The sequence below is a fragment of the Ochlerotatus camptorhynchus genome, unplaced genomic scaffold, assembly GCF_037179485.1.
Source record: "Ochlerotatus camptorhynchus isolate MF236.1 unplaced genomic scaffold, CSIRO-AGI_Acam_v1.1 ptg000330l, whole genome shotgun sequence".
In the NCBI taxonomy this organism is placed as follows: domain Eukaryota; kingdom Metazoa; phylum Arthropoda; class Insecta; order Diptera; family Culicidae; genus Ochlerotatus; species Ochlerotatus camptorhynchus.
Window position 1 is genome coordinate 8073885 of NW_027040818.1, and position 27491 is coordinate 8101375.

General features: G+C 41.7%; 1 protein-coding gene across 1 annotated transcript; it reads left to right on the plus strand.

Annotated features, from left to right (window-relative positions):
• Positions 1-26970, plus strand: HDAC1 (histone deacetylase 1). Its single transcript, XM_065230504.1, has 6 exons — positions 1-260; positions 3457-3569; positions 3638-3755; positions 3818-4278; positions 25071-25719; positions 25838-26970. The coding sequence occupies exons 1-6, from the start codon at positions 218-220 to the stop codon at positions 25915-25917; spliced, it is 1464 nt and encodes a 487-aa protein (XP_065086576.1). The 5' UTR covers positions 1-217; the 3' UTR covers positions 25918-26970.
• The last annotated feature ends 521 nt before the right edge of the window (positions 26971-27491 follow it).

Sequence of the window (27491 nt, forward strand, 5' to 3'; positions counted from 1 at the left end):
GTGAGCGTCGCAGTCGAAGTCGGTACAGTGAAGAGTGAATAAACGCATTTGCGACCGAAGTAATTTCGATTGCCGTCGTATCGCGTCGTAGTGGGCAGCACGGAGGAGGCATAAACAAAAATAGTGCATTTTTTTTGGCTGCCGTCTTGTGTGTGTTCCGTGTTTACCGGTGTTCAGTTCTAGCAGGATAAGTTTTTCTGCTAGTTAAGAAAAAAAAATGCAGTCACATAGCAAGAAGCGCGTATGTTACTACTACGACAGTGAGTATTCCGAACAACGGGAACTTGACCATTCGAATGCCAGGGTTTTTTGGTTTCGAGTTTTTCGCTCCTATAATTAGAATTTTTGAAAAACTTCATTTCTCACAATTGTGGACGTTGATGTAGGGTAGTTTGCGATCGAAATTCACCGAAAAATAAAACCTCTAGCTCTGTAAAATCATTTTAAAATTTTACGACCACTGTCCCTAGCCAAGACTTTTAAGATGGCGACCGTACAATCAACACGATGTTTGCTATAGAAAGGGAGTGTGAGGCAGTCAGTCAGTGGTGTGTGTGGGAAAAATTGCCGGATGAGAAGACGAGAGACGCAAAAAGTACGGGTGCCTGAAAGCCATAGTTTGTGAGAAGAGCCAAATTGATGGGCGGGCGGCGGATCTGCTGCCACCTATGATGGCAGTGGTGCTAGATTTCGGATTTGTGAATTAGATTTTTACTTAATTTTGTTTTAGTTTGGTTATTAGATTAATGATGTGTAATGGATTTGTTTAATTCTACTTAGTTGTTTTTTTATTGGAAAAATGTAGATGACATTTCAACTAAAACCATTATCTAGCTACACGGTCATGTTTTTCCAAAAGCTAGACACGTAAACCGGCAAAACAAAATTACGATTCAATGCGAGGTGATTCAAATAAGTCGTCCATAGCTTTTTCGAATTCGTTCTTGTAGCATTGGAATTTTAATGAGATTTTAGGGGAAACACCAAGGCATTTCACAGATAATTTCCAAGGGAGTTCTGACTAGAAATCTGTACCAATTGTGTGAGTTCAGAGTAGAATCTTTAAGTAGGTATGTTGAAATTTCCAAAACGATTGTGAAGAGGATTCCTGGATGCCCGAAAAATACCAAGGTACAATTCCAACAGAATTCTGAGAAAACTGTTAAGGGAATTCCGAGGGTAATTCCAAGGGCATCTCGAGAAGAATTTCTAAGCAGAACTTCAAGTTGATTTTCAGAAGAATTTAGAGAAAAACTCCATGATAATTCTAAGAAAAATTTCAATAAATTCTAAGGTGAAATGCTTGGAAATCCTAAAGAAAATTAAAAACGACTTGATTGAAGGAAGCTTCAGTGAATTCTTGGAAGAATCAAACATTCGTAGATAATATTTCTGGACTAAAATTTTCAAGAGACTGCCAGAGTGTATTTCAAATTTATGTTAGCCCAATTATGAAAAGTACTCTGTTTCATTCAAGTCGGTTTTCATAAAATAATGAGAATGTTCAAGACAAGATTTCAGGGTGTACGCCAAAGAACCTGCCAAACATTTTAAAATACAACCAACTTTATCTCCCTCGTTATAAACTTTTCCTCTTTGAACATAATAATTCTGAAGTGGATTAATCTACAGTAACAAACAACATTTGGAACATTTAACAACAACAACTAGGATTGGTTTCCAGGGTTCTGAACTATCAATAATGTCTACACATTTTAAACGTCATCGAATGTTTTCCAAGAACCCAGATTTAAACAATATAAAGGCTTTGCAAAAGTTTCTCATCTTTTAATTTTATTAATTAATTTGACGAGAATCTCCAACGAACTCTTGGGATGATTTCATGGAAATTCAGAGGTAAATCCCAGGGGAAGAACTTTTAGGAAAACTTCAAGTGAAATCTGAGGATTCCTTTCAAGTTAGTTCTGTTGAATTTCACATGAAAAGCAAGCTGAAGCGTAAGGAGAATTCCATGGTAGTTCTGATTATTAGTCCAAGGAAATCCTTAGTAGGAATGCAAAGGAAATTTCCAACAGAATTCTGATAATGATTCTAAGGTAATCTCAAAGAGAATTCCAAGAGAGTTCTGGCTAAGTGATTGGTAAAGAGAACTCCAAGATACTTGTGAGTAGAGAAGAAGGAGATTCCAAAGGGAATTTAGGATAGAATTCAATGAACATTTTGAGGATGATTCCAATGGTATTCCGAAGGAATTTTCAGGGAAATAACAATGTTTTGATGCAATACTTAGGAAAGTTTCAATGCTATTATTGAAATCATTTTAAGAGAAATCAAAGAACAGTTCATAGGGAAGTCTGGGGACCTTTCAAGAAATTTATGGGATTGCTCTTTGATTATTTTGAGTGCAATTTAGAGGTAATTCCGAAGATAATTCCACAGCAATTTCAGGAGATACTTAGTGAGTACTGAGGAGAGTTTATTTCAGAAGAATTCTATAGGAATTCCTAGTGAAGTAATTTAAGAATTTTAAGGGAACTGAACAGTGATTCAAAGAGCCTTCTGGAGATGGAGTTTTATGGAGCAAATTGTAATGGAATACCGGAAACTGATTTTAAGACATCCTGTGACTAACGTCAAAAGTATCAAAATGATTCAAACACAGATGAATAATAAAAAAATGAATTCGAAATCACAGAAAAGAAGATAAGGTAAAACATATATGAAATATGAGAATTTTTATTAAATTTGATATCTCATGTTTAGAAAAGTTCTCTTGATTCTGAATTTAGAAAAATCAAATCATCAAGATTAGGGTGTTTTTTTTTTGACATTCAGGGCTCATCGTTCGAAGCATTTACCTTTGAGCGGCAGATGACGCGATTGTACCTGTCTCATAGCGTTCGTATGAGAAAATGGAAGAGTTGCCAGTGTTCTTGATTTGTTGTCCAAGATTCTGGACCATGAGAAGCTTTCATGATTCAAAACTATCAGAAATATTTTTTAACCTAATTTAAATAAAGGTTTCATTGATAACCTTGAAATTTTCCCTTGAAGTCCTGGAAAAACCTGGAAAACTCAGGGAATTTTATTTATCATAACAAATAGACAACCCTGGATTTGGAACCATTTGAGCACAAAGTAGCAAACACTTCAAATTTTGCCTCGCCCTTTATAGACTATGTGACGGCGCACAAGTCTAACTCAAAGGAGTGCGATTCACATCAACAAATCCCACCCCACCCGCAGTCTGCTTTTCGATACACGACGGCGATAGCCGCCAAGTGTTCGCTAGGAGACAGTGGCGTTAAAATGGTGAATTTGTGCGCTGCTGCTTTGTATCGGCGTTTCTCTTTTCTACCTTTCTACCTTGCCACCTCTGTCTATCTGCCTTCCTGAACATTCCTTGAACCGCGCGCGCAAAATGCTCGCTATCTAATGCAATTTCATTGATTGACAACATTTTCGTTCTCTCTCGCTCCCTTGTTCGTCCTCTAGGTGACATCGGAAACTACTACTATGGCCAGGGACATCCGATGAAGCCGCACCGCATACGGATGACACACAACCTACTGCTCAACTATGGCCTCTACCGGAAGATGGAGATCTACGTTAGTTGATTTGCGTCCCCCGATTAATACCAACTAAGTAGTAATGTTTGGTCTCGTCCAACTTTCAGAGACCGCACAAAGCCACTGCCGATGAGATGACCAAGTTCCATTCGGACGACTACATCCGATTCCTGCGCTCAATCCGTCCCGATAACATGTCCGAGTATAACAAACAGATGCAGAGATGTACGCACGCACGCATTTTTTTCAATCTTCCTTGGACTAATCAGTCAACTTCGGTTTTTCAGTTAACGTCGGTGAAGATTGCCCGGTGTTCGACGGTCTGTACGAGTTTTGTCAGCTTTCGGCCGGCGGCTCGGTGGCGGCTGCCGTGAAGCTCAACAAACAGGCTTCGGAGATTTGCATCAACTGGGGTGGTGGGCTGCATCATGCGAAAAAATCCGAAGCTTCCGGATTTTGCTACGTAAACGATATTGTGCTGGGCATTTTGGAACTGTTGAAGTATCACCAGCGGGTGCTGTACATCGACATCGATGTGCACCACGGGGACGGCGTGGAGGAAGCGTTCTACACCACGGACCGGGTCATGACGGTGAGCTTCCACAAGTACGGGGAGTACTTCCCCGGAACGGGTGACCTGCGGGACATTGGTGCCGGACGGGGCAAGTACTACGCCGTGAATATTCCGCTGAGGGACGGAATGGACGACGAGTCGTACGAGTCGATCTTTGTGCCGATCATTTCGAAGGTGAGTGAGAGGGGGTTTTTCTAATCCTCTGTTAATTTGAACCCCGATGTGTGTTATAGCGTAAGGTGATTGCAAACCCATTGCAAACGCTTTTTGCCTGAGGGTAACCTACCGAATAGCAGCACGTCACTCTGTGTACATTTTTATAGCAGTAACAAGGCGATCCAGAACTGATTATTACAATACTGTATTGGCTATTGTAATAATCAGCGGCGCCGGTGGTGTAGTGGTAAGCGTGATTATCTCTTACCCCAGCAGGCCTGGGTTCAATCCTAGTCGGCGCCGCCTTCGGAAGGGAAGTAAAGCCGTTGGTCCCCGGATCATGAGTTGATGAGTCGATAGGTAGGGTCCAGGTGTGGGAGCTGCCTCTCTAAGTAGCATTGGTGCTCAGCACGGAAAACAAATCAAGGAAAAAAGAAATATTGTAATAATCAGTTCTGGATTTTTTAATAGTCAGCAATGGTTTAAACTTCTCTGTCAAATTTCTCTAAAATCTCTTGAAAATGGTCTACCGTGGAGGTACCATATTCGAAACGGTTCCAAAATCGACGCACGGCACTCAATAATGTTCGACTATTTTCAATCATTATTTTCTAAATGTCACTTCTGCAAATATTAGTTCCACTGCTCTAGGGATGATGGTGTAATAAAGTTTAAAAAAATATTTTGTCAAGATCGAGATGCGATCAAAAATAGACGAGTGCGGCGTCATCATAAGTAACTCGTCAAATATGGTGCTGACCCGGTACGTAGATTATGAACAGCCCCGGAGATCGTTCGTTGAAAAGCTTAAGGCCCGAACATCGGATGTTCAGGAAGGTGGCTACGGAGACGAGCAATGAACGGCCATCAAGAAAGCCTTTAAAACCGATAACCTATGAGAGAAGACAAAGACAAAGCACTCTTGCAGATGTGACAATCGACCGTGAGGGGATTCCCTAGCCAACGAAGGGGAGAAAGTTGCAACCTGTCTCCTCTACGATATATCACGACGCCAGAGATGAATCCAAAGATGCCTCGCCTGTGAACTATGCGACTATGTACTAACCCTAATGACCAGCTTAAACGTTGGTTTGAACTCTGAGAAGAACTTCTTCAAGTTTCTACGTCCAATGTCAAAGCATGAAATCCAACAACGCTCCATAACAGTAGAGGTGCTCAAATCTAACTAATGCTATACGTAAAAATGTTTCATCAATTGTTCTGTAATATCTTGCATACATGAAGGAATGAAGGACGAAGGATGTGTATGTTTCCGAGGTATTTGATCTCCTTCTAGTGAAATTGACATTTATCCAGGCGTAAATGAAAATCAATTCGCTTGAAGAGTGCGTTGAATGTTTCTCTTCATATTCGCTGTGAATAAAACCATCGGCTCCCTCCAGACCTGCTATCATCTTCGTCATCAGCTGCAGGAATGCACCATGTGCTGCTTTGATCCCAGGTGCCAAACGATTGAATCGAAACAAGCCACGACGGTTGTTGATTGTCAGGAGCTTCTGTGCCACTTCTACTTGTAGGCACCCGTCGGAAAGATCAATGATGCTAAAAAAACGTTTGCTGGCAAGATGTCTTCTGGCATTCCAGTTTGACTCCGGCGAAATAATCGGCGCAAATGCGCATCAGCTGCCCAGTCAGAGAAATCGATAGGTGTTATGACTGTTCCGTTTGACTTCTTGAGTGGAATGGAATGGAACTGTTTTAGTTTTTTTTTATTTTTTTTTAGTTTAAATGATCTTTATTTTAGTTTAACTTGGACGATTACCATATACATTTTTACTAAGTGATTTAATTGCTTTCTTCATCTTTAGGTATGGGCAAAATTCAAAATTTGTTTCACAGAATTAGTCCTAGACTTAGTACACGGTCGACCACCTTGGTGGGATTGGTTTGTTTTGTTTTTAGAATTTGAAGAGAAACTACTTAATACTACTATTGACAGCTTAAAACTAACCTACTCTACTATATACACTTAACCTACTATGTACAAATTGCTTATTAAAGCATGTTCAGAAAGATTGCATTTTTGAATAAATTTAGTTGTCATATCATCAATTTTGGAATCTACTTTGGGAATTTCTGCCTCTTGATGGAGGTCTACTATTCTTGTGTCGAATGGACGATCTAGGATCATCCTCAACACTCTATTCTGTGCAACCTGGATTTTGTTCCTGTGGGTCTGAGCGCACGATTCCCACACCGGGGCGGCATAGAAGATCGCGGGGGCTATGATCTGTTTGTAAACAGCCAGTTTGTTTTGCCTTGAGAGGCGGGATCTGCGGCAAATGAGCGGATACAAACACCTAACCAAGGCGGAGCACTTAACTAGGGTTTTCTCTATGTGCGAGCGGAACAGGAGCTTCTCATCGAACAACATCCCGAGATAAGTAACATCAGTGGACCACTCGACCCTTGTACCATCCATTATTACGGTACAGGAGGGAGACGGTTTAAGTTTTAATGATTGTCTGTGAAGGAACATGATCGCTTGGGTTTTCGAGGCGTTGATTTTGATTTTCCACGTGGTGGCATAATCAGTAAAGGTGTCAAGGCATCGTTGGAGCTTGTTCGTAATTTCACGAGGCATCCTACCCTTGACGGCTATCGCGGTGTCATCTGCAAACAGAAAGAACACGCAACCGTCTCCTAGAGGAGGGATGTCCGACGTGTAGATGCTGTAAAGCAGTGGTCCCAGCAGACTCCCTTGCGGAACACCTGCTGGGATCGGAAATTGTCCCGAAAGGGAACTATTCAACGACACCCTGAACGACCTTTGCTGGAGATAGTTACGGGTGATTTTCACAAGGTATGGTGGAAAGTTGGAGTTACAAAGCTTGTATATAAGTCCGTCGTGCCAGACATTGTCAAACGCCTTTTCGACGTCTAACAAGGCCATGGCTGTGGACTTGGATACAGCTTTGTTACTCCGGATGTTATTCATCACCCGCACTAGCTGATGATTGGTGGAATGCCCCTTACGGAACCCGAACTGTTCCGGAAGAAGAATGTCATGTTCCTCCACAAACTTGTTTAGTCGGCTGAGGATCAATTTTTCGAACAGCTTGCTCAGCGCTGAGATCAGGCTAATCGGTCTGTAGCTTGACGGTAGTGAAGGGTCTTTCCCAGGTTTGCGGATCGGGATGATTTTTGCCACCTTCCAGATGCTTGGAAAGTAGTGCAGCTCCAAGCATCTGTTGAAGGTGGCAGCTAGCAGCGAGTGCACCCTCGGGCTGAGATTTTTCAACGCTAGGTTGAATATTCCGTCAAACCCGGGAGCCTTCATGTTCTTACTGTATTTCAGCGCTGAGCAAATTTGTTCCTCTGTAATCCGTTCTTCTGGAGGGACGGCACAAGGGGAGGCATCTAACGTCAGGACGCACTGCGCAACCTGGTTCTCGAGTGGACTTGGGATTTTAGAGCCAAGCAAATGCGACTGGGCAATGTGCTCCCCAATCGCATTGGCCTTCTCTTCGTTGGTGATAAGCCGTTCGTCATTGACTCTAAGTGGTGGAATGGGCTTGGGGTGAGACTTCAGCACCTTGGCAACCTTCCAGCATGGTCTGGAACGGTCGTCCAGGTTCTGAACGAGCCGCCCGAAACTCTCGTTCCGGATTGAGACCATTCTGGAAGCGATCTGCCGATTCAGATCGACCATTTCGTATTTACGCTGCAGATCCCCAGTCCGCTGAAACTGGCGTCTACGAACATTTCTGAGCCGAATCAAGAGTTTGGTGTGGGAATCAATTGCTTGAAACTTACCCCTCACAGGAACTCGTCGAACGCACTCTTCGTCAGCCACGGATATGGCTTGATGGAGACCCTCCAGGGCCCGGTCGATGTCCTCCACTGTGTCGAGCGGTGGGTTGTCGTCGATGTGGCGGTCGACCACGCGTCGAAACTGGACCCAGTTGACTCGATGGTAGTCCTTCCGCTGGCACGGTGCAGGGGCCACGTTGTAGCCCAGCTCGGTCAGCACCGGTTGGTGGTCCGAACTCAGGTCGTTGATGGCAACCGGCTTGGCTAATCTGGTGTTTGCCAAGAACAGGTCCAGCGTCGATGGGTTGCCCGTCGGTGATGTGAAGGTTGGTTCGTCCGCAAACCAGACGGAATAGAGACCATGCTGGGAATGGTCGAATAGCAGGCGGCCGTTCTGGTTCTGCTGGTAGTTCCGCCAGGCCTCGTGCCGGGCGTTCAGGTCCCCTCCAATTACAAAGCGGGCATTGGTGTGGGTTATGATGGCAAGGTCGTTCTTGAACTGCTGTGCTGTACCATTGCTAACGGTACATTGCCGGGGGCAGTAGACAACGATGAACCGGACGTTTCCGGTCGATGTTTCCACCTCAACGCCGACGGCCTCGATGATGGAAGTGCGGTAGTGGGGTAGGGTGCAGTACTTGATGCCTTTCTTGATGATGACCGCGACACCGCCCCCCCTGGAGCTGGTGCGATCAAGCCGGACAATGCTGTGGTCGGGCAGCCAGAAGCTGTCACCGGTCTTGAGGTGGGTCTCGGTGAGAAGGCCCACGTCGATGTCGTGCTTGCGGAGGAAGTCTGCAAGCTCAATGTTTTTCGCCCCTACGGAGCGAGCGTTCCAGTTGGCAATCTTTATGGGTTCACGGTCCATAATTAGCGACGAAGGAGATGATAGCTTGGAGCTGTTGTGTTCTTGTTGCGCAGGTGCGCTTGATGATGATGGCCTGGGCCAACAGTGTGACGATCTCATCCGTTGACAGCGGAGAATCGTCTGTAGCTTCACCGGTTGTACCGGCCAATCCCGGAGCAGGGGGATCCGTCGATGGCCCGGAGGATTGACCGGGTACTGCAGCGGCAGCCAACTGTTGGTTGAGCGGGAGCGGCGGCAACACTGGAATTGGCCGTGATTGGACCGGTGATAACGGAGGAAAGTTCTGCGCGTTGTTTTCTGGAACCTTCTTGCGACCGGGCTGGCTGTTGGACGAGGCCTTCTTCCGGATCTCGGCGTATTCGGCCCGCTTCGGACAGGCCTTACTCGTGGCCTTGTGGGCGGCACCGCAGTTGGCGCATGTGGGAGTGGCTTCCTCGATGCTGTCGCAGTTGTCGATCTTGTGGTTTTTGCCGCATTTGATGCAGCGGCTGGCCATGCGGCAATTCCTGGTGCCGTGCCCGAACAATAGGCAGTTCGAGCACTGAGTGACGCCACGGTGGGTGGGTTTATACCGCTCCCACTTCACTACGATGTGGAACAGTGTGCGTGTCGTCTGGAGATCCTTCACGGTTGTGGAGTTCTTCTCCAGATGGACCAGGTAGAGCTGGTCACGATACTTGATGGCCTTGCTGCGGGTCATCTTGTGGACTTCGACCGGCTTGAGGCCGTTCGCCTTAATCTCGTCCATTAAGGTGGTGGTGTCCATGTCGTGGAGCCCGCGCAGCACCACTTTCAGCGGCTTGGTGGCCTCGATGTCGTGGGAGAAGTACTCCAGCTTCATTCTGTCCAAGAGGGCCTGAACTGCGTTGAAGTGTTTTTCGGCCGGGACCATCAGTTTGTAGCCTTCCGTGCACCGTTGAATGGTGCAGCGAAGGCCCTGCTTAATGTAGAAATCCAGCTGCTCCCATAGCCCGGGAGGGAAGCCCTTCACATAGAAGGGTGGCAACTTAACTTTTTTCGGCACCGTCTCAGGGTCCGACTGTGGCTGGGCTCCGTTCTGCAAGGCGGAGAACGGATTGTTGCTCAGCAGCTTTTTTGCTGCTGATACGGTGGCGCTGCTGTCTTCAGGTCTGGGTCGTTTAGTTCCGGGAGGCCCCGGCTGCGGGTCCGCAACGCCTGTCGGGATGGGCAATGGGGTTTTCTTCTGCTTCTTCTGGGCTGGCTCGGTGGTCGCGCCGTCTCCTGGGAGAGTCTGTTTTCCCGGTAAACCGGCACTCGCGTTACCGCGCGATTTCTTACCCATGGCTGGGTCAGCGAGAGCGTCACTACACAACGCGGAGCTAATTCGACTTGCGAACGAACGAACGAAACTAGAGAGAATTCAAATCGACTGAACTGCTCAACAGTCTGGCAGCGAATCGAGCTCGAATGGAACTGTTCGCTTTGGCCAAACTTTTGACGTAGGACTACGTCTTTGATTTCTATATGGGGGTACACTTTGTGAAAACCGAAAATGGAACATGTAACAAATTAAGAAAGATTTTGAACGTTAATAACTCAGCTGCCCCTGGTCCAATTTCCATAATTTTATCACCAGTCGATCAGAAATATGGCTACGCATCGATAACAATGCTTCCGAATGTTGATTTTCAACAAGAAACTATTGAAAAAGTGGTAAATGTCCAGCATTGTCCAAAAGCGTCGAATTAACTAACAAATCCACCAATTACCTACATGCATATGCTGCTTCCCCAGCACAGTCGTTAGAGAGTAGTAAGTAGACGAAACAAGTCGAAGTGGCATTCGCCTCCGATCCTCGGGCACGTGCGAATAGGGAGGATGGAATTGCGTAATATTTTGCACACTCATCGCCATATTCAGAACCAAACGCAAATTCTTCGAGATAACCACCATCCGTCGTCTGGCTCGCCATGGCGGTGTCTGACGTATCTCCGGTCCGATTTACGAGGTGTGCTGAAGGTGTTCCTGAAAATGAGATCCGTGATGCTGTCACCTACACTAAACACGCCAATCGTAAGCGGTCATGGATGTCATCTACGTTTTGAAGTGACAGAAACGCACTCTGTTTGGTTTCGGAGGTTAAATCATCACCAACTTTGGCAACAAAACGGCTCTTCAGGGCAACCAAGCTTATTATAGTAAAGAGTAGGAATAGAATTCATCTGCCTGTTTGTCCATATTCAGAACCAACGACCACATAAAATGCTCATGTAATCAAACTGGAAGCAGCTATACAAATTATTTTGATCAACTTTGAATCGCCACGGCCAGTTATTTTCGATGGAAGAAGCAACAATCTAGCATCTAATTCGACGAAGGCGGCAGGAAACATTTGTGAAACCGAGTTATTTACGAAAGAGAGTGTCGATGAAGATAATCGATCAATGTAGATAGGACGTATTGAAAAGTGAGGCGAGATTTGTTTTCCGTACTGAGCTCCAATGCTACCGACGCCAGGAAGGCAGCTCCCACACCTGGACCCTACCAATCGACCCATCAACTCAACCGGGGACCAACGGCAAGGCGTGATCAGAGATGTTATGCCTTAGAACATGCCGGTGGCGCCGACTGAGATTGGACCCAGGCCTGCTGGGGTGAGAGGTAATCACGCTAACCACCGGCGCCGATATCTTTCAAGGTGATATCACGGCGAATGAGATCGACCCAAATTTGAGTTTAGTTATCTCAGAAATAAGGAATAAAGTGCAGGAACTCAGCGATGAGTAAATTTGCCTCATGTTTTCCCAGGATTTTCCAGGGAAAAATTCCCTAATTTGAGAAAAGTAAATATTGGATTCATTCAGTCTATTGGTACCACTCCGAGACTGAATAAAATTTTCGTCAATTTCCTCATTTTCTGGCAGATTTTTTAGGTTTTCCACAGGAAACCATGATACAAATTTACTCATCGCTGAGTTCCTGCACTTTTGGTGATTATGAGTGAACTAAATTCAAAAATTTGGGTCGTTCTCATTCGCCGTGTCCGCAAAAGGAAAAGAGCCAGTGTCGCTACTTGATAGCAAACTACTCATGTGCTTTTAAACCACTTGGTTGCACAGCATTCTGCTTTAACCTGAAAAGATATAAAAGAGCGCTGCTGTATGGCATTAGCTCATATTCGCTTCGGACGGCGTGGTGAACAGCAATAGTAGCAGTAGGAAGGTGGTGGCTAGTCCACTCTTCTATAACCCAACAAGCAACAATTGACTGGTCGTGGCAAAGGAGGAAAAGGTCTGGTAAAGGAGGCGCCAAGCGTCATCGCAAAGTTCTTCGAGATAACCGCCATCGGTCGTCTGGCTCGCCGTGGTGGTGTCAAACGTATCTCCGGTCTGATCTACGAGGTGTGCTGAAGGTGTTCCTGGAAAATGAGGTTTGTGATGCTGTCACCTACACTAAACACGCCAAGCGTAAGTGGCCATGGGTGTCCTCTTCAATAAAACGGCCCTTTTCAGGGCCATCAAGCTTACATCAGTAAAGAGTTGAAATAGAATTTATCTGTGCTTGTTTGTCCTTATTCAGAACCACAAACCCCCAACGACCACACAAAATGCTCGCCAGAGTTGTAATCTTGTAACCAAACTTGGAAGCAGGGGTGCAAGTGATTTTGATTGATTCTCTTAATCAACTTTCTCTTTGAAAAAATTTACTACAAATTTGGTACGCCTACAATTCAAAAACGGAAAGAGTTGAGATGATAGATAATTGATTAATTAAAAGAACTAAATGCTCTTCACATTTATTCCATCCACTAGCGGTCCTACGTCAAGCTTCCGTTCGTGCCCCTAGGCACAGACCGTTCTACTTTTTTTTTAATTCAGACACCCAATCCATCCTGGAAAACGGCAGGAAATCGAGTGAGAAAGTGCTGATCATGGACAGGGACATCTGAAAGATTCACCTTTTTACAGCAAACGGCTTTGACCACAGATCGAATGCATCCGTCCAGTCCAGACCAATCACGTTAAAATCTTTGACCGACGTGATATAGCAATGCTCTGGCTTGGTAACGTTGCTGATTGTGATAGTCGTAGTGAAATGTTTCGCTAACTCCAGAGGTTTTCCAGATGCTCTTGCTGTGAGTGGAATTTGCCGGAAAACGATCTGTAACAAGATAGATTTCTTATTTTTTTGTCTGCTTGGCTCATTAACCATTTATCGGTTATTGGTATAGCATATTGTGCATATTTCGATGGGCGTGTAAGAAGTTAGAACTAGTTAAGAAAAACCCCATTTTCTTGAAAGACAATGAATAAAACTTTACGCATTTGTAGTCTTAATAGAGATTTTTAAAAAGCCGGTTATTTTATTAAAATTACTCCACATACCGACTATGCCAATTAAGTCCAAAACTATACCGATAAATGGCTGTTCAACCATCAGCCAATATTCCAAAAATCGAACCATCAACCAACTTTTCACCGACTGAGTTGTCTTTCATTTCTTTCTTGCTTTCCTTTTTTAACTCTATTTTCCTCAAATTAAAACAAAAAAAAATATTTTTAACCTAGGTGCTCCAGCTACTACAGTAACATACCAGCCTTAATTGTTATGATTTACATCTACCTAAGTGTTTTTACATTGTTCCTGCCTTGACAATTCAGTATTTTAAACAGGTTTGCTATTCCTGCACTGCCCCTCATGGCAAGTCCGTCCCATAGCACAAATCAGCAAACCGAGAAAAACGCGATTTAAGTTTACTTCGTACCTCTGCTTCTTATATGATGGGACAGTTTTGCTGTTTTTCCAAACTCTTTTAGAACAAAGTAGTTATGTTCATCCAGTATCATGAAAATATGGGTGATTAGCTACCGTTTCCATTTAAAAGCTCAGTTTTGACAAAAACGCAAATAGGACCGACCGAAGTGCGAAACCGAACTTTTTGTCAGTGCGAACCTCAACTGAAGGTAGGTTTTAAAAACAAACGATCAAACTGACGTTTGTCAGAAAATGAGCAGATCCAATCTTGACACCCGATCCAGGATGGAACTGAATAATAAATAAGTACAAAGGGAATTAATCATTGCAATTGAAGATTGCAACGATTTTTACCTGAAATTATTAATTATTTTGTTGGACATTTGTTCTTAAGTCTCATCATTCGAAATTCTGTGTACCTCGGTTGTAGGGTGGTTAACTACCCCTTTTCCGGCCTATTAAGCACAACCCACACTTAGTCTTTCCTATTCTAGCGTAGTTTAGCACCAAACGGAATGTTATTATTACTGAAGGCTTCCAAATGTATTTACCGTTCCGTACATACCGTAAGATTTGATAAAGAGAAACAAATTGTTGAGATATTGTTAAAAGTCGAACACTGCTTCTTGACGCCAAACTCGGCCTAACACTTTGAAACGCCAATGAGTTCACTTCGGCCTATCGGATGAAGATAAAGATTGATTCGGTCGGAGCGGTTCATTTGTATTTGATAATATTGAATGCAAACATTCATATCACTCGTTCTTATTGACTTCGTTCGGTAGCATTTGAACTAAAGTATCGTACCAAACGCATAATTTACCTGTTAACGCCGAAATCATGGATTTATTTGATGTTTTCTGCTTGATAGGCCCAAAGGCAACTTCAAACTCATACTTCAGAACTTTGCTCTGAATCCTTTGAATTGTTTATTTTACTGGCAGTGTAATAACTACACCATCTTATTGGCACAGCATAAAGCATGGTAGGTCTAAAACATTATTGACAATTATCGCGTTACCTTTCAAAAGATCCTAAGTAACAAATGTAAACAAATCGAGTTAGTCGATACAAACTATTGCTCTTCTATCACTGTATGTGATACAAAAACACCCATCCAAATTTACTTTCATCTATTTAAGATAATCAATCATAGGTCGAAAATTGTCCAATGTTCAGTTTGAAATGATGGGTACGTGATTGTTACTTTGGACATTTGGACTGCATGATTGGTGCTCATTTTCTAAAGGCGGGGCATGGTTAGGTTAGGTACTCTATTCTGAAATCTGTGAAAGGGAATCTAGTATCATGTAGAACAAAACGTCCAATGTAACACTTATTGCATATGCCATTGAGAAAAATCGTCCAATGTAACATGTCCGATGTACAACTTGACTAGTCAAAACGTCATATGTGGTTTTTGAGTTGGTTCTCTAGTAATTTTTTAAGTAGCGTTGTAGAAAACTCAGTTCGAAAGGAATTCTGCGAAGAGTTTTAAGTAAATTCCGAGAATAGTTTCTAGGACATCTCGAAAAGAATTTGTTGATAATTTTAAGGAGAATTCCATGTGAATTTTCAGAGGATTTTAAAGGATAATAAAGTTTAAAGAAATTAAGAGAATCTGTGGTACCTTGGTATATTCGGATTCCAATTCATGCACACAGTAAAAGTACTTGTTATCTGTTTGGTAGTACAGTATATTCTGAATTTATTAATTATCATGTTATCAAGGCCTGCTTAGATATTATTTTGCACATCTTCTTTTTTTTTATATAAACATAGACCAAGTTTAAATCTATTTAATCAACATAAATACTTAAATCGTTAAAAAATAAAATCGTCAAATGTTGGAGGTAGTCTTCTAGTGCGTTGATTATTACCTAACTCTTCAATGTTGAATCCCCGGAAGTTCTCTTCAGCTCCATCTGATGATATGTTTTTCTCCTCTTGATCTTCTTCAAATAGTGATGTACTAACCATAGGTTTTGATGCACATGGTGTTACCAACAATCAATACGAAACTAACGATTTTAAATTGGCTCACTACTTGACTAGCCTAGTGGTCCCAAACAAACGATTAACGTATCCCATTCTAGTCGAAATTCTAGTACTACGCAATGTTTGTTTTGATTCGCTATGAAAGTTCGACAGATAAAATGAGGGGTTATTGGTTTTTCCTATGTTTCGAAAGGTGAATCGATTAGCTTGGGACCGAAGGGAGTACCAGAGCGGAGCCAAAAAGTTGAGCATGTTATTTCGGGACCTTCTAGTCTTAGAGTTACCTCTATGGTGTTACTAGGTCAGCAGTGGTTGTAGCTGTTGCGTCTTTGCCAGAACATGAAGTGTCAGTTGAACTAGATGCGGCTTCTGTAGCTGGAGTCCTAATTCTCTTCAAGTGTGCAATGTTTCTTTTGAATGTTTTCCTGTGTCCTGGTCTTCTGCCACAGCCCTCGCCCCTGCGCGATCTACTACTTTATATTTAGTTTTATGAAACGTTGCTAGTTTATTTGATGGCAAAAGGTTTTCCATTAGAACAGTATCTCCTCTTTCGATGTCTGACTCCTGAGCGTGTCGCCTTCTGTCCTCCTTTTCTTTTCCTTTTTTCTTGTTGATCTTGTCCAGATCACGATAATCTAATGTTGCTAGTGTGGTTTCGATGTCCTCGATTGACGGCAACTTGGATCTAATAGTAAGCCCCTGTTGGAGTTTTCCCGGTTGTTGAATAAGGAGTTGTATAATACACAAGTAAATACTCCCCAGAAGGTAAAGGAAAAAGGTCCCATGAAGTCGATTGCAACGTCAATCCAAGGTTTTGTTGGCAATTCTCGTCTGCTCATCGGGAGCGGTTTACTTGGCATTCCTATTAACTGACAACCTTCACAGCACGAAACGTAATCTTTTACTCCCCGATCCATAGCTGGCAACCAGGCTCGATCTCTCAAGCGCTTTTTAATGATCGATTCCCCTGGATGATCCTCATGAGCTAGCTGAAGCATTCGTGGTCGAAGTTATCGAGGTACAACTAGTTTATTCCCTCTTACAATCGTATCATCAATTAAACCCAGCTCATTTCGGAATGGTTCGAATGGCTTTACTAATTGGTTACTCCAGTTTCCTGATACGAGACAATCTTTAAACAGCTTTAAGTTCAGGGTCCGATCTAGTAGCAACTTCAATTTCTCCTACATCAATCGCCGCTGATTCCTGAACAGCGAGAACTAAGAAATGGTTGTCTGTTGCGAATTCAACAGGATCCTCTGCTACTACCAGCCGAACCTTTCCGATGTTTCACGGTGAACTTTAAGGATTGGAGCCTTAATACCCACCGCTCAATTCAAGCACACGGCGTCGATGAAGGTGAGAAAATGATCTCTAACGACTTATGATCTGTCTCCATTCAAATTCTCTGCCAACCAGATAAACTGAAAATTTTTCCACTGCCCATACCAACGCCTAGCGCCTCCTTCTCTGTTCGGCAATAACGTTTCTCGGTTATAGTTAGGCTTTTGCTCGCATAGCTTATAATTCGAGGATCAGCATCAGCTCTACCTTCAAATTGAACAAGGACTGCCCCTTGAGCCACTGGAGAAGCATCCGCAATAACTCGAGTTCTCAGCGAGTTATTGAAAAACGAGAGAGTTTGTACATCAGCGATCATCCTTCTTAAGAGCTCAAAACTGTCTTGATGTTTCCTTTCCCACTTGAATCTATTATTTTTTGCAGATAAGTTGTCTTAGAGGTTCGGGAATTTTCCGACATAAGTTACAAGACCCAGGAAACTTCTTACTTCTTCGGCAGTCTTTGGGTCGGGAAATCTATGAAGCGCTTCAACCTCACCAATAGTTGGCTTAATTCCTTCCGATGAAATCAGATGACCAAGGAACTCAACTTGCTTTGCTTTAAAAATATATTTGTCCTTGTTAAGCAATATATTTCAGAACTCTAGTACTCTGAGCACCTTCCTCAATGCTTCATCGTGTTCTTTTTCAGTGTCCCCCGAGACAATTATGTCAACCATGTAATTTACAACATTCTCACAGTCTGACAGAATATGTTCCAAAATATTTTGGAACATCTCTGGAGCACAGGAAATTCCAAACATTAGCCGCCTGTATCTGAACAATCCTTTATGGCAAATAAAGGTTGTTATATATCAGCTCAAACTGAAGAAGTCGAAATCAAATGGAGCTTCATAAGTATACTTTCTATACTACCCATAATCGCATATCAGTCCCATCTTTGCTTTACAATATTATTTTCTCTTCTAGAGTTCTTACCTGATGAAAAGCATCTTTAATGTCTAATCGGCTAAAGAATCGAGATGACTTGAAGTGGGGAAAGAAGTCTTCAAACGTAGGCATCACATGATGCTCTCTCTGGATTGCTTGATTCGGTCGCCGCATATTCATTACAAAAAAAGTAGATCACCATTGTCCTTCACAATGGTTACCAATGGTGATACCCAAGGCGATGGTCCCGTTACGAATTCGATAATATCGTTTGCCAAAACCTGATCCAATCTGTCTTCAATCCGACTGAGTAATGCAATATAGGAGGACGATGAGCTCTTTGAACGATTGGAGTGACATCTTGATTAACGGGAATCCTTACTTGAACATTTTTCATCTTGGGAAATGGTCGTTTCGCTACTGGAATCACAGCGTTGATTGAGTGCTCAGGATACGGAAGTCCAATTTTCAGTACTCTTAAACACTTCGCAGTTTCCTTTCCAAATAGCGACTGCAATCCACCTACCACAACATAGAATATTGCAATGGTTTCAAATTTGCTGCTACTTGATTCCACTGAAATGACGGCTTCAAACACGTGTACAATAGATTGATGCAAAATTTGAAATTTTCGCTACACAAAACTTAAACGATTCCAAATCGGATCCTGACTAACCTTTCAAAATTTGAACCCATTTGGTGAGAAACTGAGATGGCACAAACCATTTGAAGTTTGTATGGGAATTACTATGGTAAAACCAAGATTTTTGTTCATGTCTATCTAATAATTCACCATATCGGTCTGCTTCAAAAGTTTTCAACTGTACTTGTAGGAAATTTTCCCAGCTACAACTTTGCTAAAGACCACTTTTTAATTAAATGCAAGGATCGAAAGTTATCAATGGTTCAATGCGCTGATGTCTTATGATCATGCTCAATCAACTGCTCAGCAGGCAACATTGGTGTTTCTGGGGCGTTGAATAGGACACAAAAATCATGGCTACTATGTCGCACTGCAAAATACAGTGTTGCCTACAGAGCAGCTGCTTGATCATGTCATAAGTTCACCAATCTATTAAATAATTAATAACTTTTTCCTGTCTCGTTTTACATAGAAACGATCTTGGGCAAAGTTGTAGCTGAGAAAATTTTCTATAAGAATGGCTATCGAACTGTTTCGTAGCTCAATATGGAAAAAGACTAGAAGGCAATGAACAAATAGTTGAGATTTCCCATAGTAATTTACATGTAAACTTCAAATGGCTTGTGCGAAGTCTGTTTCTAACCAAATGAGTTGTAACTTTGGGAGGCTAATCAGGATCCGATTTGAAACCATTTAAGCACTGCGAAAAAGTCAAATTTTGCATCAGTCTAGTGTACAATCTCCAATGGTTTAGCTTCTCGACCGCATCCTCGTTGTATTAGGAACAGGGCTCTACAATTTCGAAGCTCTAAAATGAACTCGTGTTTTGTTTCTCTCATACATACGTGTTCGACGCTTCATTTCTATAACGCCTAGCTAGACTATCAGCAAGAAACGAAAATAAAAAAAGCAGGACGCTTAGAAGGAAAGGCTGGCTGTGGAACTTCTCGTCGTTGCTTTGCTCATCGCTTTCAATGTAACTAACGTCGATTTTCTAGTTAAACGAACCTCATTATGGCTTTCAATCCCCTTTCACGAACACTCCATCACCGCTCTTTCAATTTGTTTAAAATGCGTTATGTCCCGTTTTCGATCATTTTTTTTAGATAAATATATGGATGGAAGATAAATTAGAAATATGACGTGTAATCTTCAAGTGTTTTGACGTGGGAAATGCTTTAAATGTGTTATTTCATTTTCCGTCATATACGTCATGAAACCTCTGTTGATGTGTTTCACGAAAGAGAAAACTATCAAAGTCGAGCGCTCTTTCGCTCATCCGTTTCGACGAAGCTTGAAAGGAAGACCAATGGAGCGACGGGAGAAAGAGAGAGAAGCGATTGAACATTTGTTTGTGCACGCCGACTGAGGTTCTAGAATGCTGCGAAGCTGTTCGACTTTAACAGAAAAAGCAAGCCAGCAGTCTCTTCGTCGCATCGATTTGGTCGATTGAAGCTGATATTGTGACGCCCTGATTAGGAACATCTCGTGGGACCCAGCTTCTCACACCATGATTCTTCATGTAGACCCAGGTCGCATCATCGATAATATTCTTTGAACTACCTGAATCGATTAACACCTGAACCAAAACTCATCCAATCTTTGTCCACAGAAATTCGTCGCCTTCTGGTTCAGTTTGATCAAATTTTTCTTCTGCCACGATAGTACGCACATTTCCGTACCTGGCTCTTTTCTCTGCCGTTTCCCTAAAAAAAATGTTTCTCTATAAATCCTTCAAACTTCTATTAGGAGTGATCTAGGTTTACCCCAAACGTTCTCGAAAGAACCAATACCATTTAAGTCTCCCTGAAAATCTCCTGGAGCTATCTTGAACCACCATGAAATCCTCATAATCTAAAACAAGCTCGCCAATCGATGATTACTATTTAACGATTACGATTGATTACCTATATTGAACGGTTTATCACTGACATTTTGATACACAGTCCGCATCGTGCTCTCTTGCCGTGCGGATCTATTTGCTTTTTGCTGAAGGAAGTGTTACTACTACCTAAAGCTACAACAAATTTAAACAGCACTTTTCAGTGCTCAACCTGTAAAAAATTTTCTACCTTGTTCAACTCTTATTCCTCTTCGATCCTTGTTTGGACCCTACCCGAGGTAATCCTTCTTGGATATCAATTTGGAAAATTCCTCTTCGATCCTTCAGATTCTTATAGTAATCTGCTTGGAAGTCGATTTGGATAAAAATTTACTGCCGCCATGGCGCCTAAACGCAAAAGAAAGGGGCAAACTCTTGACCCCCCTTCTGATGAAATTAATTTGAGTAATCAATTTGATTTGCTCACGGATGATGAGAATGATCCATCATCCAAGAAAAATTCTAGTAAACTTTCCCGGCTTAATGCCAAGAAGGAAAAGATTCCCCCTATTGTGATAACCACTACCGATTTCCATGCTCTTCGCATGGAACTTTTGAATTTCGTGAAAGTTAAGTTTTCACTACAAATTGGACGTCGGGGTGAATGCCGTGTATTGGCTGAAACCTTGGACGGATTTAAATGTCTTCTCAAGTATCTTACTGAGAAGAAGCACAAATTTTTTACTTACGACACCAAAACTGAACGTGTGTTCAAGGTTGTCATGAAAGGACTGCCCAGTGGTGAATCCCTGGATCAGATCAAAGATGAACTGGCAAAATTACTTGGAGTTGTGCCACTCCAAGTAATCAAAATGAAAATGAAATCCCGTCCTGGCGATTCGCGCAACGGGATTTCTAATGATTTTTATTTAGTTCACTTCAAGTCTAGTGAACTAAACAACCTTAAGGCCTTAGAAAAAGCTAGCCTTATGCTCCATGTCCGAGTGAAGTGGGAACACTTCAGGAAGACTGGAGGAAATTTCCAAAACCTCACCCAGTGCCGTAAGTGCCAGGGATGGGGTCACGGAACTAAAAATTGCTACATGCCAGCTAAATGCATGAATTGTGGTGATTCCTCTCACGCAAAGGACGACTGTCCTGTGAAGGAAGATCCTAAGAAATTTAAATGTTCAAATTGTGGTGAAAACCACAAATCCAATTTTTGGGAATGTAAGACTCGCAAAGCGATCCTACAATCTCGTTCTAACCGTCAGGTAGGAAACGCTCCACGTTTCCGACCAGGTACAAATTCCTCTGCTGTTAACAACGGTCAGCGAGGAACAAATTCTACATTCGTACCCGTAGGTACAAATATCTCCCCTGCTTCAAATGTTTCATCTGTACCTACTCCCCTCGCTGCTAACAATGTTCAGCGAGTTAATGGAGCTACCTATGCTGCTATTGCAGCGGGTAGAAATCAAAATACTAACCAACGTTCTAACGGAAATTTTGACAATTTTGACTTAGGAAGCATTACTGCCCCCAAAATGGAATTTTTACAGAATTCATTAATTGACATGATTTCTGATATGCTTAAATCTAACTCCATGTTTGATGCTATTCAAACTGGAGTAAAATTTGCAAATAATATTGTCATGACTTTAAAATTCAGTAATGGATTTTAAAGCATTAAATATTGTAAATTGGAATGCTCGATCTCTTAAAGATAATGAAGACGAGCTATTTAACTTTTTAAGAGTTCATAACGTGCATATTGCCGTTATAACTGAAACGTTCCTTAAACCTGCCCATAAGGTTAAGAAGGACGCAAATTACTTGATTTATAGAAATGATCGTCTTGATGGACCCTGTGGTGGCGTTGCCATCATTATTCATAGACGAATCAAACATAAAATTCTTTCTTCATTTGAAACCAAAGTTTTTGAAACTTTGGGAGTTTCTGTTGAAACAAAATTTGGACAACTTACGTTTATAGCTGCCTATTTGCCATTCCAATGCGTAGGCCAGCAAAAGAATTTTCTCAAGGGTGACCTCCAGAAACTTACCCGTCATAGGTCTAAATTCTTCATTATTGGTGATTTTAATGCAAAACACCGCTCATGGAATAATGCGCAAAGCAATTCCAATGGTAATATTCTGTTTGATGATTGTTCTGCAGGTTATTACACTATTCAATATCCAAACAGCCCAACATGCTTTTCTTCTACAAGAAATCCCTCCACTATTGATTTGGTCTTAACTGATTCATGTCAACTTTGTAGCCAATTGGTTACCCATGCTGACTTCGGTTCTGATCACCTTCCAGTAACTTTTGAAATATCCCAAGAAATAATTTGTAATCCCAACAGCTCTACTTTCAATTACCATAGAGCTGATTGGGAGCAGTATCGAACATTTATGGAATATAACTTCGATCCAAACATTCCTTTGCAAACCAAAGATGAAATTAATTATGCTCTTGAATCTCTGACTACTTCTATAGTTGAAGCAAGAGCTGCCTCAGTACCAAAATGCGAGGTTAAATTCGATTCAATTATAATAGACGATGATCTTCAGCTCTTGATCCGTCTTAAAAATGTCCGTAGGAGACAATTTCAAAGAACACGCGATCCTGCCATGAAAGTTATCTGGCGGGATTTGCAAAAACAAATTAAAAAGCGATTCTCTGCCCTGAGGAACAAAACTTTTGAAAATAATATTTCTAAATTAGACCCGAGTTCCAAACCCTTTTGGAAACTCACAAAAATTTTGAAAAAACCTCAAAAGCCTATTCCAGCGCTTAAAGAAGGTGGTAAAATTTTGATCACAAATTTGGAAAAAGCTCAGAAACTTGCTAAGCAATTCGAGAGTTCCCATAATTTCAGTTTGGGTCTTACTAGTCCTATTGAGAATCAGGTTGCTCGGGATTTTCTGAATATTTTCTCTCGGGAAAATATTTTTGATGATTCCTGGGGGACTGATTTGGACGAAGTAAGGTCTATAACTAAAAAATTTCAAAATATGAAAGCTCCAGGTGATGATGGAATTTTCTATATCCTCATCAAAAAACTCCCAGAGAGTACCTTGTCTTTCTTGGTAAAATTATTTAACAGATGTTTCCATTTGGCATACTTTCCTGATAAATGGAAAAATGCAAAAGTTGTTCCAATTTTGAAGCCGGATAAAAATCCAGCTGAAGCTTCTAGCTACCGTCCAATAAGTTTGCTTTCTTCAATAAGTAAACTTTTTGAAAAGATAATTTTGAATAGAATGATGCTTCACATCAATACGAACTCAATTTTTGCAGATGAGCAGTTTGGATTTCGCCATGGGCATTCAACTACTCATCAACTCTTAAGAGTTAACAATTTAATTCGTTCAAACAAATCTGAAGGCCACTCAACTGGAGTTGCTCTTCTAGACATTGAAAAAGCATTCGACAGTGTTTGGCATGAAGGTTTGATTGCTAAATTGAAAAAGTTTTATTTTCCACTTTATATTATGAAATTAGTTCAAAATTATTTAACTGACAGAACTCTGCAGGTAAATTATCAAAATTCCAAATCTAATCGACTACCTGTTAGAGCAGGAGTTCCTCAGGGTAGCATTCTTGGGCCTATATTGTATAACATTTTCACTTCGGACCTCCCTGATTTGCCTCAGGGTTGCCACAAATCTTTGTTCGCTGATGACACAGGCATTTCCGCTAAAGGAAGAAGTCTTCGTGTTATTTGCAGCAGACTGCAGAAAAGTTTAGATATTTTCTCTTCTTATTTACAAAAATGGAAAATTTCTCCCAACGCTTCCAAAACTCAACTTATAATATTTCCACATAAGCCCAGGGCTTCCTTTTTGAAACCTAGTAGTAGTCACATAGTCACTATGAACGGAGTTCCAATTTCCTGGTCAAACCAAGTGAAATATCTTGGATTAGTTCTTGACCAAAAATTAACTTTTAAAGATCACATTGAGGGCATTCAAGCCAAATGTAACAAATATATAAAATGTTTGTATCCTCTTATAAACAGGAAATCCAAACTTTGCCTGACGAATAAACTCCTAATATTTAAACAAGTTTTTAGACCGGCCATGCTTTACGCTGTGCCAATATGGTCTAGTTGCTGCACTACCAGGAAAAAAGGACTTCAAAGGATTCAGAACAAAATTCTGAAAATGATTTTGAAGTTGCCTCCCTGGTACAGTACAACCGAAGTACATAGAATTTCGAATGTTGAGACTTTAGCACAAATGTCCAACAAAATAATTAATAATTTCAGGCAAAAATCGTTGCAATCCTCAATTGCAACGATTAATTCCCTTTATACTTAGATAAGATTTAGTTTTAGTTTTTAGTTTTAAGATATCAATTGTTATACTGACATGCAGGTTAAAAAACCTGTTTAAAATACTGAATTGCCAAGACATGAACAATGTAAAAACACTTAGATATATATCATAACAATTAAGGCTGGTAAGTTACTGCAGTAACTGGAGCACCTAGGTTAAAATGAAATGTAATTTATTTTGAATTTGGAACAAATAAAGAGTTAAAAAAAAAAAAAAAAAAAAAAAAAAACTGACATTTTGATTGCTTTTGGATAAATTGTTGGCCGGCAAGCCAGTGGTCGTAACCGAATATGACAAAACTCCAACCATATTCTGAACATTTCAGAAGGTCCTATCTGCATTGATCGATTCTCTTCATTAGACTGAAAATAATCTGACATCTAAAAAAAATGTGTCTCCTGTTTCTTCCAGGTCATGGAAACGTTCCAACCGTCGGCGGTGGTGCTCCAGTGCGGTGCCGATTCCCTCACCGGCGATCGTCTGGGCTGTTTCAACCTGACGGTCAAGGGCCACGGGAAGTGCGTGGAGTTTGTCAAGAAGTACAATCTTCCCTTCCTGATGGTGGGCGGCGGTGGCTATACCATCCGAAACGTTTCCCGCTGCTGGACGTACGAAACCTCGGTTGCGTTGGGTTGCGAAATTGCCAACGAGCTGCCGTACAACGATTACTTTGAATACTTCGGACCGGACTTTAAGCTGCATATCAGCCCGAGCAACATGAGCAACCAGAATACGACGGAATACTTGGAGAAGATCAAGAACCGGTTGTTCGAAAATTTGCGAATGTTGCCACATGCTCCAGGGGTGCAGGTGCAAGCAATCCCAGAGGATGCGGTCAATGAGGAAAGCGACGACGAGGACAAGATCGACAAGGACGAACGACTGCCACAAAGCGACAAGGACAAACGGATAGTGCCGGATAATGAGTTCTCCGACTCGGAAGACGAAGGCGAGGGCGGCCGAAGGGATAACCGATCGTACAAGGGCGGTGCACGGAAGAGACCACGGCTGGACAAGGATGCCAAGTCGGAAGACATGAAGGACGAAGCGGAAGTGAAAGGTTTGCAATTTTTTGTCTGATACTTAGATCTGTTGATTTTTAAGGAAATAAATGATTTACTTACTGATGTTGGAATCGTTTTTTCGTTTTTCTTCTTTCTGCAATCTTGTTGGTATAGCCGAAACGACGGGTGATAAAGAGGATGCCAAAGCCGGCGGCGGTGAGGAATCGAAGAAGGAAACGACCGCTGTTGCATGATCAGCGTTGGCCGCGTACCGGAAATAGCCCGCTACTAGCATAATGAAACAGTAAATTTCCCACGCCCTGACAAACATACAGAAAAAAAACAAACATCCACGCATACAGTATCGGAAACACTTGCATACATTTGTGGCGGACCTGGACGCACGTCCAGTTGCTTGCCCTCTCCGACGTGTTAGTGTGCAAGGGCAAACTTATGTTCAATTTATAGGCAAAGCGATAGTTTTAAACTGTAGAATGTAAAAACTTTTTTATTTGCACTTCAATGACAAAAATAAGACAAACTCTTTCCAATTGATTCAGAATTTTCCTCAAACAAAAAAGTACATTTAGAAATAAAAACTTCTAAACCCGAACGAGAAGGCAAACGTAACAAATTGAGCGAGAGTTCCTGTCGTCGTGTTCGGTACCAGATACCTATACATAGTTAGGATTCAAATTCCCAAAAAAAAAGGTATAAATTGAAAAGCAAAAGCATGATGGTATTTTTTTTTGTAGCAACAAACCCCGGTCCCACAATCAAACAAATCAATTTATACAGAACAAAACAAACAAAGCTTAAGCAACCGGAACTCACAAATCAACATTGATCTCAGGAACGTAACCCACGTTTTGAAAGCAAGCATCTTCGTTTATTACCCTTCTTATGTCTGGTATTACATTCGCCTAAATTTTAAGTTACATTTCCACCCCCAATTGGAGGCATCAAGAAAGAGAGATTAATTTATTTGAATCGTTTTATCTTATCAATTCTAAAAGTCTTCAGTTCGGCCACATTTTAGCCAACTATCGCCGCGGAGATTTGTCATTCTGAATGATGGATCCCAGTAAACAATCATGATTAATAATTCACACTACTAACTAATAAATGGTAAGAATATAGGAAACTAAAACTAAATAATGAACATTTAGCAATGAACTTATAACTTATAGGATCAACACGGTAGGATACAAATAAATAAGAACTATATTTCCAAATTGACGAAAAGAAGAGATGAATTAAATGTGTTTTCAAGATCGGTAAGGGTCTTGCGAGCAACAACTGGAAAAGATTTCAAGTTTCTGTTGATTTCTTCGAAATGTTCAATTTCATTCTGCAAGCGGTGTGTGTTTTGCTGTTATGTACCTACATGATTTTTTTTATTGATGGTTCGAGGTAAAACTGATAACCGTAACTTTGTCACATTTCGATGAAAGTTGAAGAGTCAAACCAGGATGAGAATCGATTGATGGTTCGGTGCAACTCGGGTAGGTATAAATTACCCGACCAAAGCTGTTATGATGTAACTTATTTTGAATACTCCAGTTGATCTCATTTTGCTTGACTGCATTGTTGTGCCTCATTACCAGGTGACTCATTGCATAGTTGAAAATTTGATTTGAATTGTTGCATAGTTCAAGATTTTCAGAACAATACTTGATCTCCGATCGCCTGGTGGTTTTTGGAATACCTTGCATCATGAGAGAATATCCAACCACCGACCAATCGAAATCTCCACGAACGATCACCATCCAAAAACTACACGTCGACCACGCTAGCGGACTGGACTTTGAAACTTGCATGGACGAAC